Below are 16,143 nucleotides of genomic sequence, written 5' to 3'. Positions count from 1 at the left end.
CGTAGCCACGTGTTCAGCTGCGCCCGCTCCCTGTTCCTCACCTCGCTATCTCGTGGCACCGGTAGTAAACCAGAGAACACTACTCTGTTCGTCCTGCTCTGCAGCTTCCATCCTAACTCCCTGAAATCACTTTTTATATCCTCAAACCTATTTCTGGCTATATCATTTGTGCCAATATGTAACACGATTTCTGGCTGTTCACCCTCCCCTTTCAGAACTTTATACACCCGATCGGAGACGTCCCGGACCCTGGCACCAGGGAGGCAACATACCTTCCGGGAATCCCGATCTTGCCCACAAAATCTCCTGTCGATTCCCCTAACTATCGAGTCCCCTACCACGAGTACTTTTCTATTCTGCCCCCTTCCCTTCTTTGCCACAGTGTCAGGCTCAGTGCCAGAGAACTGACTACTATGGCTTTCCTCTGGTAGGTCAACCCCCCCATTACAACATTTTAATACATTTCATGTTGCATTAATTACAAGCAACATTGATGTCACAGTTAGCCAGGTCCCCCTAATCTACACATCCAATCCACTGAACGTGATCAATGATGGAGAGCTCCATGGATAACCCGAGGTTGTCCTATAATCTCATGATGTTTGCCAGATACCTCCATCATCTGTCTTTGGGATCTTACAATGCTAGTTTTGTTAAAACTAACAATTTTATTCTTTTGTGGACATTTGCCAGCTGCACCACATTATTCAGCAATACCTAAATAGTTAATTTTTACTGAGAATTCTTTCAAATTCTGTACCAACTTTAGTATGGCAGATTAGGAAGGATATTAATCTCAACCAATTATTATAAAGTCTTTCAAATTAACTCTAATATAAAGTTACTGTGACATAGCTGATAAATTCACTTCAGCCTGAGAAATCAAGCAGCCTTTGTGACTTGCAACTGCAGTTTATGACCCCTGCTATTTGCATGCTGAAAGTGAATTTTTAAATAATTTTTTTTACTATTCTAAACACTTTCCATTCCTAATATTCTTTTCTTAATAAAAAGCACTTGTTTTAATTCCACTGATGAGGGTGAAATTTAATCACTTGTAATTTTACCAAGCCATTAAATGAAACTTGTTTAGATTCCACAAACAACCAGAGGACATAACCATATCTTCATTCTGTATTCTATCTCTGTAACTCTTCCTTTGCTTTTTGAATGTATGAATTTGTTTGAATTATCTGCACATAAGTTTCAAACAGTTATAATTCCCCAGTTGTAACTTCTGTTTTTATAAATTTCTCTGCCCTCCTCTCATGCCAATGCTTTTTTTTGAGATCTTATTTAGATCATTTATTACTTTGTCTTGTCTCATAATCCAGTAGCTCTCTTTACTGCCTTATAAGCATTTGCTAAAGGAATGCAATTAACCTTTTTACACTAATTTGTTATTTGCCTTTCTAATTTTACAATTACCTAAAGAAAGTCAGAATACTGTAGGATCAGGATTTTCTTCTACTTTTTACTAAACAACATGCAAGGGACTGTGGCTAAACTAGGCCTTTCAAAAATTCCCCTTATTAAAATGCTTATATGTTCAGAACTGCCTGTTTACAGAAACCTGATTACTGTCCCATATGCTTCTTCCAACAGAGAATCTTTATATGGAGACTACCAGTCTAGCTATGAACATTTGCTATATGTGACTGCCCATCCCTTTTGTCCATCTTGTGTTGGCTAAAAAAAAAGACTCCAAGTGGCCATTTTGTCAACTTTAGCTCATGGGTTGCTACAACAATTCTAGCCTTGGGTAACTGTCAGTTGAGGGCAGCACGGTGGCTCAGTGGTTAGCACTGCAGCCTCACAGCACCAGGAACCCGTGTTCGATTCCAGCCTTGGGCAACTGTCTGTACGGAATTTTCATATTCTCCCTGTGCCTGTGTGGGTTTCCTCCAGGTGCTCTGGTTTCGTCCCTCAGTCCAAGAATGTGCAGGCTAGGTGGATTGGCCATGCTAAATTGCCCGTATTATTCAGGGGCTAGAGGGGGATGGATCTGGGTGGGATACATCAAGGAGCAGTGTGGACTTGTTGGGCCGAAGGCCCTGTTTCCACCCTGTAGGGAATCTAATCATAAAAACAATAAGGATGCAGGCCATGGAACTAGGAGAAAATGAAACAAACTATCTACATAAAAACCAAAAGAACTGCGGATGCTGTAAATCAGGAATAAAAACAAAGTTTCTGGAAAACTCTGTTTTCTCCTGCACAGATGCTGCCAGATGTGCAGAGCTTTTCCAGCAATTTTGTTTTTATTCTAAGCTTATCTACAGTCTGACAGGGACCCAAATTGCATTCTTTAAATGATGTGCAGCTTTTATTATCTAGCACTGATTCTACCCAGTCAGTCTATCCATGCATCTGAGCTTCTATTGTTTCTTCTCCGTTTCCTTCCTTGCCCCAGCTTTACAGAGCTCCTTGCTGATGTTTCAGTTTCCAGTTCCGATACAGGGTTTATTCCTAGAGTGTTAACCTGGTTTCTCTCTCCACCTGTGACTGAAGCCAAACACTCGTCAGTTTACAGCTGGCAGTAGGCAGGGGGAACCGGATGAAATTATGGGATGGATCTGTCAGTGCCCTTTCATCCCACAGATTGTCAGTGGGGCAGAGTTTTTCCCGTCGTCATTCGATCCCAAATGGAAGAAGGGGTAGATTGTCTCAGTGAAAGTGTGAGTGAAAGTGTGGAGATGGGACATGTTGTCCGCATTGTAAAATGATACCTGTCCACCCTCATAGTCCAGGTAAACCCCAATCTTCTGGGGATTCAAACTTGTGCTCAGGCGGATCCATGATGGGCAAGTGCTGGCTAAATACCCACTCCCAGGAATCAGCCACACAACCCAATATCCTGTCTCTGGTCTTGGGTCAACACCCCCTTTCCTATCTAAAGACTCTCGGGCCACTCCCAAGCCCCACTCAGTCTTGTCCCCTACTCCCACCTCCCAGTAATGTCTCCCTGATGTGAATCCCTCCAGTCCAAGGACACAGGTACACTGATCAAACTGCTTCACATTTCCCAGTAGTTGATTTGGCTTGTCTCCAAGTCTCACACTGGTTCGGTCCTGGGACAGGACAAGCCAGGGATTTGCAGTGTTTGGGTCCAGAGTCAGAGAGGCTGGAACTGTGGGAAAATTAAAATAGCACAGTTACTCATTTAGGGAAAGGAGGGAAAATTTACAATGTGAGGTGGGAGAATTCAGGTAGATGGAGGGATGACTGGAAAGGGAGAGATGAGAGAACAGAAGTACAAAATATAGTGGGGGCCTGGGAAATGAAAGAAATTAAAAGGAATAGAGGGAGGTAAGTGGAGGAATGTCATGGAGCACAACGGGTGTGGACTGAGAAAGAGGTAGAAGGAAGACTGGTGCATGGAGAGGAACAAGGGTGAAGGAGAGGAAGAAATGAGTGGAAGGGAGAGTGAGACAGCAAATCTTGGCAACGAGCCAGAATGCAGGAATTAGAGAATGCAAGTAGCATGTGTAGGTGGGCCCACACTTTTAGTGCGAGCTTTATTTCAGTTAATTATACTCCTTAGAACTCAAACCTACAGATAAATAGCTCCAATGTTTATATAAACAATTCACCTCAATTAACCCTTCACCAATACAATCATGTAATTGTCCATTCATTAGGCCTCAGGCATCCTTTCAGACCTTGTTAGAAGATAACAGATTCCCTTTATCTTTTAAAATAATTCAACATATGCACCAAAAAGGGAAAATAAATAACATGTCAACATTTACATTCCCTTTTCTATTTCTTTCTTTAAAGTGTCAAGGATCTTTTCAGTTTTGTAGAGCTTGTCTCATTCTCTGTAAAATAATTCGAAATCCAATAGTTGCTATCCATCCATTTCAATTTAGAGATTTTTCCACCCTCCAGCATTTGTTTCAAAACCGTAATATTGATCCTCAGTCTTTTCTCATTCATGCATTTTGTTAAGTGTACCATAGTCCCATAAAGACTTATTATCTATGTAGCACTTAATGGGTATTGCTGCTTCTTCACTCTTTGGAATTGTTTGCAAAATTTTTGCTTAGAAAAAATTACATACTTACCACCTCAGAATGAACAGTTTCTGCCACTCAGGTACTTCCACTAATCCTCTGACCTTTTAAGCTTGCCATGCTAAGGAGCAACATTTACCTTCATTGTTAGCAAGTAAACTGTCCTGCACTTGAGAACCCATCAGAAATATGCATTAAACGTGTCACTAAAAGCAATTATTTCCTTTTCCTAGCATCTCCCTATGATATAGAGATTGAACCAATTTTTAAAATATAATTGAGATCCTACGGGTATCTGTGGCCCTGTGGATAATAGAGTTGAAGCCTAACATGCATGATGGGAAATTTTGTTAACTCTAAATAAAGCACAATAAAGGAAGAAATTAAACCAGGCTATCAAAAATTGAGGAAAATGGCTGATGCAAGAGGTCATTCAGCCTCTGTGGTTACAAAAGACACAAAATAAGATTGATAAGAAGAACTGTGGAAATAGATGTTTGCACAAAAGGAGCAACTTTTTCAGGCAGGGGGTGGTCCTTGTATGGAATGAGCTGCCAGAGGAAGTAGTGGAAGCGGCTACAATTATAATATTCAAAAGGCATCTGTATGCTTATATGGATATGAAGATTTAGAAGGATATTGGCCAAATGCTGGCAAATGGGATTAAAGTAATTTCGGATATGTAGTCAGCATGTTGGACTGAAGGGACTGTTTCCATCTCTATCCTATCCTGAGTACACCTGATCAGTTCCCGAGGATTTATCCACATTCATGCATTTTAAAACATCTAGCATCTCCTCCTCTGTATTTGGACACTTGCCAAGATATCACTTTTTATTTCCACAAGCTCCCTAACTTCCATATCCCTCTCTACAGTAAATACAAACAGGATATACTGGTCTAGTATCTCAACCATCTTCTGTGGTTCCACACATAGGTGGTCTTGTCGATCTTTAAGGAGCCTGGTTCTCTCTCCAGTTATTCTTTTGCCCTTAAAGTATTTGTAGAATCTCTTTGGATTCTCCTCACTGTTGTTGCCAAAGTTATCTCAAGTTCCCTTTTAGCCCTCCTAATTTCCCTCTGGCATGCACTCCTACTGCCCTTATACTGCATGAGGGATTAATTCATTCCTAGCTGTCTATAGCTGCCAATATGCCTCCTTTTTCTTGAGCAGAGCCTCAATTTCTCTAGTCTCCAACATTACCTAAAATTGCCAGCCATGCCCTTCACACTAATTGGAAAACATTACTTCTGGACTCCCATCATCTCATTTTTTAAAGGCCTCCCACTTTTGAGATAACTCTTTAACTTTGAATAGCTACTCCCAATCAACTTCTGAAAGTTCTTGGCTAATAGTGTCAATATTGGCCTTAGTCCAATTTAGAGCTTTAAGATCAGGACTACACTTTTCCAGAGATAGTAGGAACTGCAGATGCTGGAGAATCTGAGATAACAAAGTGTAGAGCTGGATGAACACAGCAGGCCAAGCAGCACCAGAGGAACAAGAACGCTGACGTTTTGGGCCTAGACCCTTCTTCAGAAATTGGGGAGGGGAAGGGGGTTCTGAAATAAATAGGGGGGAGGCGGTTAGAAGATGGGTAGAGGAGAAGATAGGTAGAGAGGAGACAGACTGGTCAAAGAGGTGGGGATGGAGCCAGTAAAGGTGAGTGTAGGTGAGGAGGTAGGGTGGAGATAGGTCAGCCCAGGGAGGACAGACAGGTCAAGGGGGCGGGATGACGTTAGTAGGTAGGAGATGGGGTTGGGTCTTGAGGTGAGAGGAGGGGATAGGTGGGAGGAAGGACAGGTTAAGGAGGCGGGGAAGAGCTGGGCTGGTTTTGGGATGCTGTCAGGGGAGGGGAGATTTTGAAGCTGGTGAAGTCCACATTGATACCATTGGGTTGCAGGGTTCCCAAGCAGAACATGAGTTGCCGTTCCTGCAACCTTCGAGTAGCATCATTGTGCCACTGCAGGAGGCCCAGGAAGGAAATGTCGTCTGTGGAATGGGACGGGGAGTTGAAATGGTTTGCAACTGGGAGGTGCAGTTGCTTATAAGCATAGGTGTTCTGCAAAGCAATCCCCAAGCCTCCGCTTGGTTTCCCCGTTGTAGAGGAAGCCACAATGGGTACAGCGGATACAGCATTCCACATTGGCAGATGTGCAGGTGAACATCTGCTTGATGTGGAAAATGGAAAGTCTTCTTGGGGCCAGGGATGGGGATGAAGGGGGAGGTGCATGGGCAGGTGTAGCACTTCCTGTGGTTGCAGGGAAAAGTGCTGGGTGTGGTGGGGCTGGAGGGCAGTGTGGAGTGGACAAGGGAGTCATGGAGACACTGGTCCCTCCGGAAGGCCAATAAGGGTGAAGAGGGAAAAATGCCTTCGGTGGTAGGGTCGGATTTCAGATGGCAGAAGTATCGAAGGATGATACGTTGGATCCAGAGGTTGGTGAGGTGGTACGCGAGGACAAGAGGTATTCTGTTTTGGTTTTTATTGTGGGGAGGGGGTGTAAGGGATGAGTTGCGGGATTTGTGGGAGACACGATCGAGGGCATTCTCTACCACTGAGTGAGGGGATGTTGGTGTCCTTGAAAAACGAGGACATCTGAGATGTACGGGAGTGGAATGCTTTATCCCGTGAGCAGATGCAGCGGAGGCAAAGGAATTGGGAATAGGGGATGGCATTTTGCAGGAAGGTGGCTGGGAGGAGATATATTCTAGGTAGCTGTGGGAGTCCGTGGGCTTGAAATGGATAACGGTTTCTAGGTGTTTGCCGGAGATGGAGACAGAGAGATCCAGGGAGGAGAGACAGGTATTGGAGATGGTCCAGGTGCACTTAAGGTTAAGAGTGGAAGGTGTTAGTGAAGTGGATGAACTACTTGAGTTCCTCGCAGGAGCACGAGGTGGCGCCGATGCAGTCATCAATGTAATGAAGAAAGAGGTAGGGTATAGGGCCAGTGTAGCTTTGGAAAAGGGACTGTTCGACATAACCTACAAAGAAGGAGGCATAGCTTGGGCCCATGTGGGTGCCCATGGCCACCCGCTTTGTCTGTAGGAAGTAGAAGGAATTGAAAGAGAAGTTGTTGAGTCTGTAGTAAGTGAGAGGATACTTTTCCATAGCTATTTTGAAACTAATGGAATTATTATTCTGGCCCCAAAGTGCTCCCCCACTGACACCTTTGTCACTTGCCCTGCCTTATTGCCCAAGAGGAGCTCAGGTTTTGCTCCTTCTCTAGAGGGCTCATCCAAGAAAATTTCCCTGTAGACACTGAACAAATTCCTCTCCATCCAAGCCCTTAAAACTGTGACAGTCACATTCTATGTTTGGAAATTTAAACTTCCTTACCATTACAACCCTATCATTCTTACAGATATCTGAGATCTCCTTATGAATTTGTTTCTCAATTTCCCATTGACTACTGAGGGGCATGGTACATAGTATAATCTCAATAAGGTGACCATCCCATTCCTACTTCTCAGTTTCACCAAAATAACTTCACCAGACGTAATCTCTGGAATATCCTCCCTAAGTACAACCATAATGTTATCCCTAACCAAAAATGCCACTCCCCATCTCTCTTGTCCCCATTTTGTATTCTTCCTATAGCATCTGTTAATGGAAAATTAAGGTGTCGGTCCTGTCCATCCCTGAGCCATGTCTCTGTCATAGCTATGATATCCCAGTCCCATGTTCCCAAACATGCCCTGAGTTAATCTGCCTTAACTGTCAGGCCTCTTGAATTGAAACAAAGGCAGATCATCAGTCTTACGCTGCCCTCTGTCTTGCTCGTGCCTGTTTTTACTATTTGGCTTGGTCAACTTTTCAACCATACCAGCCTTAGACATATCTCTTTTCTCACTCTCTCTTTCAGTCCCACCTACAACCACCAAAACCACAACCATCACACCACTGTCACCATCCCACACCCACTCCCCAACTAATTTAAAGCCTTGTGAGTAACACTAGCAAATTTCCAATTCAGTTGCAACTGTCCTTCATATGTAGGTCACTTCAACCCCCGACGAGGTCCCAATGATCCCCTGTCCCCTGCACCAGCTCCTCAGCCATGCATTCATCTGCCCTATCATCCTATTCCTACTCTCACTACAATGGATGTAATCCAGATATTGCTGGCCTTGATGACATACTTTTTAACGTCCTGCTTAATTTCCTATGTACTGTCCGCAGGACCTCATCCCTTTCTCTTCCTATATCATTGGTACCAATGTGTACAATGACCTCTAGCTGGTCACTTTCCCCTTTGAGAATATTCCTCACCCTCTCCAAGGCATTCTTGACCCTAGCACCAGGGAGACAGCTCACCACTCTGACGTCCCGCTGCCGGCTACAGAAATGTCTACCTGTGCCCCTGACTGGACAATCCCCTATCACAATCAATTGCTTGGAACCTGACATATCCCTCATTACAGTAGAGCCAGTCTTCATTGCATCCCCGTTCAATTTTCACTGTACTCCTATACTTCTGTACTTGAGAACACACCATAATAAGATCTAAAATCTAAAAACTAAATCTAATCTGACTCTCAGTATTACCTTCCCCTGAGAGTCCTTCACAATGCTACATTTTTCAAGCATACTTGTTTGAGATGGGGATAGCTACCTTCCCCTGCCTTCCCTACTACCTTTCCTCTCCAGTGCCTATGTGTCTTCCTGATAAGATGTGCAGTAATGTCTTCAAAAGAATTTGAAGTCTCCCTTACAAATTTAGTGCTGCATGCTGAGATTTGTGCTCTATTCCTCTGGTTACACAGATCCCTTCACTCTTGTGGCATACAGTTTCAGATGCTTCTCCAAAGGAAACCATAAAAAAAAGAGAAATGTGAGAATTGAGAGTTTCTGAAGGATTAACAACCAGCAATGTAAATACATTTCCTGAGCTTTAGAGGCCCCTTGAAGCAACGTTGCAACTCAATTCATAATCAGGAAAATAAATTTTAAAATTTTTACCAGGGCTAATGATGTCTACCATTTCTCTCCACACGATATACTGTAAAGGGCCATTGAATTTTCCAATAGACAGGGCTGCATTTGTTACTGAGAGTGACTGGTTCTTCTCGCTGATCCTGTAAATGAAAATAATAAATGTTTATAGTTAGTGAAATTCAGTTTCGTTGGCATATTTTAAAAAATTGTATGAACAGTCAAGCTATTCGGATTCATTCCATGTCAGAGAAAAAGAGGTAGAAAATTAAAAACTAGTCTTGTTTCCTTAGCTAATCAAATGAAATCTTAAAAACACAAGGACAAAGACAGCAAAAGCCCAAATCACTAAGAAAGGTCCATTAGGTTAATTAAACTAATAGTTTGGTAACCAGGTCATCACATTTTACACATAAAGGAAAGCATTTAGCTCAAAAACATACAAGGCCATAAACAAAACCAAACTCTGCAAATATTTGAACAATTAAAAATTGGGTAAGTGTTGTCTATCCAATTATGCAATATGTGAGGCATAGCCATCAACGATCCTACTCTCCTGTACTTGAGAATTCTTCAACATCTGGTGTGGAGCCGGGGACAATAGCCTGCTGCAGAAGCAGTGGCACCAGTGCAGGAGCAAGGGCACATGGAGACCTCCTACATTGGTCTGCTGTGAACTGCTATTGGAGAGAGATTGTGCTGTTTGTCTTTTTTTAACTTTGCTTCTTGTTTCTCTAACCTGTGATTACACAGCATATAACTGTAATGTAACTTTCTTCTTCCTCACTTCTCTATTCTGTAACTAAGATAGCACTGACGACTAAGATGGTGACATTGTTACACTGTAACTAATCTGTAACTGAAGAACCTGTACCCAAGATGGCACTGTAAGTGGTGACTTATCAACATTTCACTGAATTTATTTGAGATACAATGAGGCTCATTCTATTCTATTTCATTCTATTCATCTCTGATTTTAGTTGTTTCACCTTTGGTTGCTGGGCTTCAGCAGCCCAGTCCTTAAGCTCCAGAAAGAACATCTTAAACCTTGATAACAAAGTGTGGAGCTGGATGAACCCAGCAGGCCAAGCAGCATCTTAGGAGCACAAAAGCTGGCATTTCGGGCCTAGACCCTTCCTCTCTGATGAAAGTTCTAGGCCCAAAACATCAGCTTTTGTGCTCCTAAGATGCTGCTTGGCCTGCTGTGTTCATCCAGCTCCACACTTAGTTATCTTGGATTCTCCAGCATCTGCAGTTCCCATTATCTCTGATCACATCTTAAACCTCTTCAGGTTCAATTCCCTTTTCTCCTTTACTACATTCACTATCAACTAACTCCATTGAGCGTTATTATCTCCTATGGCACTCAGTGTCACATTTTGCTGTCTATCACCCCTGTGCAACACTTTAGGATTGCATAATACTGTAAAGACACTATACAAATGCAAACTGTTGCTTCTCTGGTGATAGAACAGTAACATATCATAGTATAAACATTCAACAGAGCTCTCCTTTGAGACGCGGCTCTCTGAGGTTGGTCAGATGCCTGCAGTTGTTCAAATGGCACAAGCCTTCAAAACCTAAGTGAGGATGTGTTTCTCACTCAGTGTTAATCTGCCTCACTGGCATAGATTGCACGTTACAAATGGCCACTGTTAACATTTGGAAAATGGTCTATTATTGATGCACCTTATTACCTTTCATTACAATATTGGAAAACAATTATTTATACCAGTGTTTAATTTAAATAATTACCATTAAATCATTATAGGAAAGAATAAACTGAGTTTTTGTCATCCAATTAATAACCCTTTTAAAATGTAATTTTGGGATTGTTTGCAAGAAAGAAATCCACGAACAGCAATTGCAACAAACTCAGCAACATTTCAGTAAAGAACATGTTCCTACCTTCTCTTCTGACAAGCCATCTCCTAGAAATAAATAAACCACAAATGTTGAACATGATAATAACAATTTCAGGAGGAGCTAGGATAGTGAAATGAACAGACATTGAGCAGATGTGATTTCATGTAGAAGGGAAATATGAAATATTTAGGAGATAGAATGAGGAGAAACAATATAAATTAAATTCCATTTAAAAGGAATACACATGCAAATCTTCAAGATAATTTGAAAAAGTAGAAGCGATTTTAATTTAACAATGACTGTTAACGATTTGCACCAGCTGGAGAAAGTACATTTAATGGGAATTTTGGGAGCGAATTTCTTATATATGTGAAGAAGAGATATTTGCTCAATACATGGGGAAAGGGCAGGGGCAGTGAAAATAATTGGACAACTCTTCCACTAAACTGCCACAGGAAGGTGAGACTAAATCGTACAGAGCATTGGTGAGTCATTATTTAGATTATTAAGTGCAGTTTTAGTCTTCTTAACTGAGGAAGGATGTTCTGGCGTTATAGGGAGTACAACAAAGGTTACCAGATGAGTCTAGATTAGATTACCCACAGTGTGGAAACAGGCCCTTTGGCTCAACAAGTCCACACTGCCCTTGAAGCATCCCACCCAGGTCCATCCCCCTCTAACCCACACACCCCTGAACACTACCAGCAATTTAGCATGGCCGATCAACCTAGCCTGCACACATTTTTACTGTGGGAGGAAACCGGAGCACCTGGAGGAAACCGACGGAGACACGGGGAGAATATGCAAACTCCACACAGACATTCGCCCGAGACTGGACCCGAACCTGGGCCCCTGGTTCTGTGAGGCTGCAGTGCTAACTACTGAGACACTGTGCTCCCTCATTTAGGAGATGGCAGAAATGATACATGAAGAGAGACTGGGCTATGTTCACTGGAGTTCAGAAGAATGAGGTCTCACAGAAACTTGGATAACAAAGTGTGAAGCTGGATGAAAACAGCTGGCCAAGCAGCATCTCAGGAGCACAAAAACTGATGTTTCGGGCCCAGACACTTCTTCAGAGAGGTGGATGGGGAGAGGGTTCTGAAATAAATAGGGAGGGAGGGGGAGGCGGACCAAAGATGGAGAGAAAAGAAGATAGGTGGAGAGGAGAGTATGGGTGGGGAGGTAGGGAGGAGATAGGTCAGTCCAGGGAAGACGGACAGGTCAAGGATAACAAAGTGTGAAGTTGGATGAACACAGCAGGCCAAGCAGCATCTTGGGAGCACAAAACCTGACGTTTTGGGCTCAGACCACAGGTCAAGGAGGCGGGATGAGGTTAGTAGGTAGGAAATGGAGGTGCGGCTTGAGGTGGGAGGAGGGGATACGTGAGAGGAAGAGCAAGTTAGAGAGGCGGGGACAAGCTGGGCTGGTTTTGGGATGCAGTGGGGAAGGGGACAAGCTGGGCTGTTTTCGAGATGCAGCGGGGGAAGGGGAGATTTTGAAGCTTGTGAAGTCCACATTGATACCATTGGGCTGCAGGGTTCACAAGCGGAATATGGGTTGCTGTTCCTGCAACCTTCGGGTGGCATCATTGTGGCACTGCCGGAGGCCCATGATGGACATGTCGTCGAAGGAATGGGGGGGGAGTTAAAATGGTTTGCAACTGGGAGGTGCGGTTGTTTATTGCGAACCGAGCAGAGGTGTTCTGCAAAGCGGTCCCCAAGCCTCTGCTTGGTTTCCCCAATGTAGACGAAGCCACACCGGGTACAATGGATACAGTATACCACATTGGCAGATGTGCAGGTGAACATCTGCTTGATCTGGAAGGTCATCTTGGGGCCTGGGATAGAGGTGAGGGAGGAGGTGTGGGGTAAAGTGTAGCACTTCCTGCGGTTGCAAGGGAAGGTGCCGGGTGTGGTGGGGTTGGAGGGGAGTGTGGAGCAGACAAGGGAGTAACAGAGAGAGTGGTCTCTCCAGAAGGCAAACAAGAGTGGGGATGGAAAGATGTCTTGGATGGTGGGGTCGGAATGTAGATGGCAGAAGTGTCGGAGGCTGATATGTTGTATCCGGAGGTTGGTGGGGTGGTATGTGAGAACGAGGGGGATCCTCTTAGGGCAGTTGTGGTGGGGGCGGGGTGTGAGGGATGTGTTGCGAAAAATGCGGGAGACGCGGTCAAGGGCATTCTCGACCACTGCGGGGGAAAAGTTGCGGTCCTTGAAGAACGTGGACATCTGGGATGTGCGGGAGTGGAATGTCTCATCCTGGGAGCAGATGCGGCGGACGCGAAGGAATTGGGAATAGGGGACGGAATTTTTGCAGGAGGGTGGGTGGGAGGAGGTGTATTCTAGGTAGCTGTGGGAGTCAGTGGCTTTGAAATGGACATCAGTTTCTAGCTGGTTACCTGAGATGGAGACTGAGAGGTCCAGGAAGGTGAAGCATGTGTTGGAGCTGGCCCAGGTGAAGTTGAGGTTGGGGTGGAAGGTGTTGGTGAAGTGGATGAACTGTTCAAGCTCCTCTTGGGAGCAAGAGGCAGCGCCGATACAGTCATCAATGTAACGGAGGAAGAGGTGGCATTTGGGGCCTGTGTAGGTGCGGAAGAGGGACTGTTCCACGTAACCTAATTGGAGAAACCAAGTGGAGGCTTGGGGACGGCTTTGCAGAACACCTCCGCTCGGTTCGCAATAAACAACTGCACCTCCCAGTCGCGAACCATTTTAACTCCCCCTCCCATTCTTTCAACGACATGTCCATCATGGGCCTCCTGCAGCATCACAATGATGCCACCCGAAGTTTGCAGGAACAGCAACTCATACTCCACTTGGGAACCCTGTAGCCCAATGGTGTCAATGTGGACTTCACAAGCTTCAAAATTTCCCCTTCCCCCACTGCATCGCAAAACCAGCCCAGCTTGTCCCCGCCTCCCTAATCTGTTCTTACTCTCACCTATCCCCTCCTCCCACCTCAAGCCGCACCTCCATTTCCTACCTACTAACATCGTCCCTCCTCCTTGACCTGTCCGTCCTCCCTGGACTGACCTATCCCCTCCCTACTTCCCACCCATACTCTCCTCTCCACCTATCTTCTTTTCTCTCCATCTTCGGTCCGCCTCCCCCTCTCTCCCTATTTAGTTCAGAACCCTCTCCCCATCCCCCTCTCTGATGAAGGGTCTAGGTCCGAAACGTCAGCTTTTGTGCTCCTGAGATGCTGCTTGTCCTGCTGTGTTCATCCAGCTTCACACTTTGTTATCTTGGGTTCTCCAGCATCTGCAATTCCCATTATCTCTCTCAGAAACCTGTACTGGGCACAGCAAGAGGGTGAAGGACGTTCCTGATGACAACAAGTTCAGAACCAGTGACTACTATCTAAGTGTATAGGGTAGACTATCTAGGACTTTCTTGACCCTATTACAAAATGTGTTTGAGGCCAAACCATTGAATGTTTTCAAGGAAGAGTTTATAATATATGTATATACAATATATATGTATATAGTTATTAGGGGTAAGGGGATCAAAGGGTATGGTGAGAAAGTTGGAACAGGGTATTCGTATGAATGATCAGCCAAATCACATTGAGTGATAGAGCAGGCTTGACCTTCTTCTGAGATAATGTGAACTGCAGATGCTGGAGAATCTGAGATAACAAAGTGAGGAGCTGGATGAACACAGCAGGCCAAGCAGCATCTTAGGAGCACAAAAGCTGATGTTTTGGGCCTAGAATCTTCATCAGAAAGGGTTTGAATTTTATAATTAATGATAGAATTAAGATGGTTCCAGATGTCAGGTACTGTATCTCAATGTCAGCCGTGCTCACAGACATAATAATTCACACAGTCACTTTACACAATAAACCTACATGAAAGTATAACTGAATTACTGTGTGAACTTCAGGAGAAAATTACGCTTATGAACAGGAAAATAATGCCACACAAGTTTGCAGATTATAACAGGATTTCCTGTATTCCTGAAAATCCGCAGGCAGCTTGGGAGGAATTAATCCAGTGCGTCAGCAGAACCATCCAGGACTTTTTAACAAAATATTGGCTTAATTCTACTTCCATTTTAAAATAAAAGTTCATAAAATATTCTATTAACTTCAAAGTTATCATCAGTTATTTTGTGACTGATACTTTAGTGGACTCACCAACGTTATAATCCTACCTTCAGAAATATCAGTTCGTCATTTTCCTCCATCTGTTTCTGTAACTTTGAGAGCTCCACTTCAATAGAATTTAATTTCACCCGGATGTCTTGAAGATTTTTCTCCATTGTTTCTATAATCCTATTCTCCTCTTCCCTGAGATCTTGGAGTAAACGTTGTTCTTTCTCTGCGAGAATCTGGTGCATTTTAGTGAACTCTGAAGCGATGACCTTCTGCAGACTGCTCGCTTGTTCCTACCAAATGAAATGTGAAACATCATTAATGTCCTGCGATAAAGGGAACAAAGTTAACAGAGATCCCAGAAAATCAGAAGAGGGAGATCTTACCCTCACTTCCGAAATCTTCCGTTTCTGATTCAGTTCTGTTTCTCGAACCACCGATTTCTTCTCTGTGAGAGAATCTAAAGAAGACTTCAGCCGATTCTGAAAACCCAGGACAAAATTAAAGAATGATAGTATTCGATTATGCCAATGTGAATACTGTGTAAGTTTATAAATGTGTCCTCATTTACCTTATAGATTTCAACGGCTTCTTTAATCGGTAGGAATTTGTGGAATGTGTGGTCGCGCGAATCTCGACAAATTAAACAGCTCAGTTTTTTGTCAGTTACACAAAACAACTTCAGATCTTCCTGATGATGCTCACATTGAAGTTTGCTTTCCTCCTGATTGGGTTCCAAATTTAATTTTCTAGCTTTCTCGGCCAGATTCGCCAAGGCCCAGTTCACTCTCAGGCTAACTTCTGGACACTCACTTCTGCATTCTGGGCAGGAGTGCATCCCCCTACTTTCCCTATTCTGTGTGATGCAGGAGCGACAGAAGTTGTGCCCACACTCCAATGAAACCGGGTCTCTGAAGAAATCTAGGCAAATGGGACAAATGACCTCCTCGGTCAAGCTCCGGAGCTGCTGTCTGGAAGCCATTTTTCACACTCTGCACCCTGATTCGGTCAAACCGGTTTTACTTTCATTGACACTCCGTTGCTGAATACCATGAATTCAGCGATATCCATGTGACTTCTCCGCAATGCTTACAGCCACTTTTTCAAAGAGAGGAAAGGAGCGCCTCGATGCGTGAACAAAGTTGGGAAACGAGCGAAAACTTGAAGGCCGATCATGAGGGTGATGACAGAAGGGATATTGCCAGTGGGGGAGGGTGAGAAGAGTGGGA

The 16,143-nt window shown here is 43.9% G+C and overlaps 1 protein-coding gene across 1 annotated transcript; it reads right to left on the bottom strand.

Annotated features, from left to right (window-relative positions):
- Positions 1 to 892: 892 nt before the first annotated feature.
- Positions 893 to 15,896, bottom strand: LOC125446534 (zinc-binding protein A33-like). Its single transcript, XM_048520170.2, has 6 exons — positions 15,486 to 15,896; positions 15,301 to 15,396; positions 14,974 to 15,207; positions 10,859 to 10,881; positions 8,978 to 9,093; positions 893 to 3,130 (listed from the first exon to the last, which is right to left on the bottom strand). Exons 1-6 carry the CDS (start codon positions 15,894 to 15,896, stop codon positions 2,580 to 2,582), a joined length of 1,431 nt encoding a protein of 476 aa, XP_048376127.1. The 3' UTR covers positions 893 to 2,579.
- Positions 15,897 to 16,143: the final 247 nt, after the last annotated feature.

This window comes from Stegostoma tigrinum, chromosome 34, assembly GCF_030684315.1.
Source record: "Stegostoma tigrinum isolate sSteTig4 chromosome 34, sSteTig4.hap1, whole genome shotgun sequence".
Taxonomy (NCBI): domain Eukaryota; kingdom Metazoa; phylum Chordata; class Chondrichthyes; order Orectolobiformes; family Stegostomatidae; genus Stegostoma; species Stegostoma tigrinum.
This window is presented reverse-complemented; position numbering and strand designations above follow the sequence as displayed.

What these genes read in the sequence shown, in the direction of transcription:
- LOC125446534 (XM_048520170.2), bottom strand. Translation starts at nt 15,896, where the DNA reads ATGGCTTCCAGACAGCAGCTCCGGAGCTTGACCGAGGAGGTCATTTGT. An exon ending in ATGGCTTGTCAGAAGAGAAG is followed by an intron (nt 9,094 to 10,858) that starts GTAGGAACATGT and finishes TTTCATTTACAG; the next exon opens with GATCAGCGAGAAGAACCAGT. An exon ending in GGTAGACATCATTAGCCCTG is followed by an intron (nt 3,131 to 8,977) that starts GTAAAAATTTTA and finishes ATTTTCCCACAG; the next exon opens with TTCCAGCCTCTCTGACTCTG.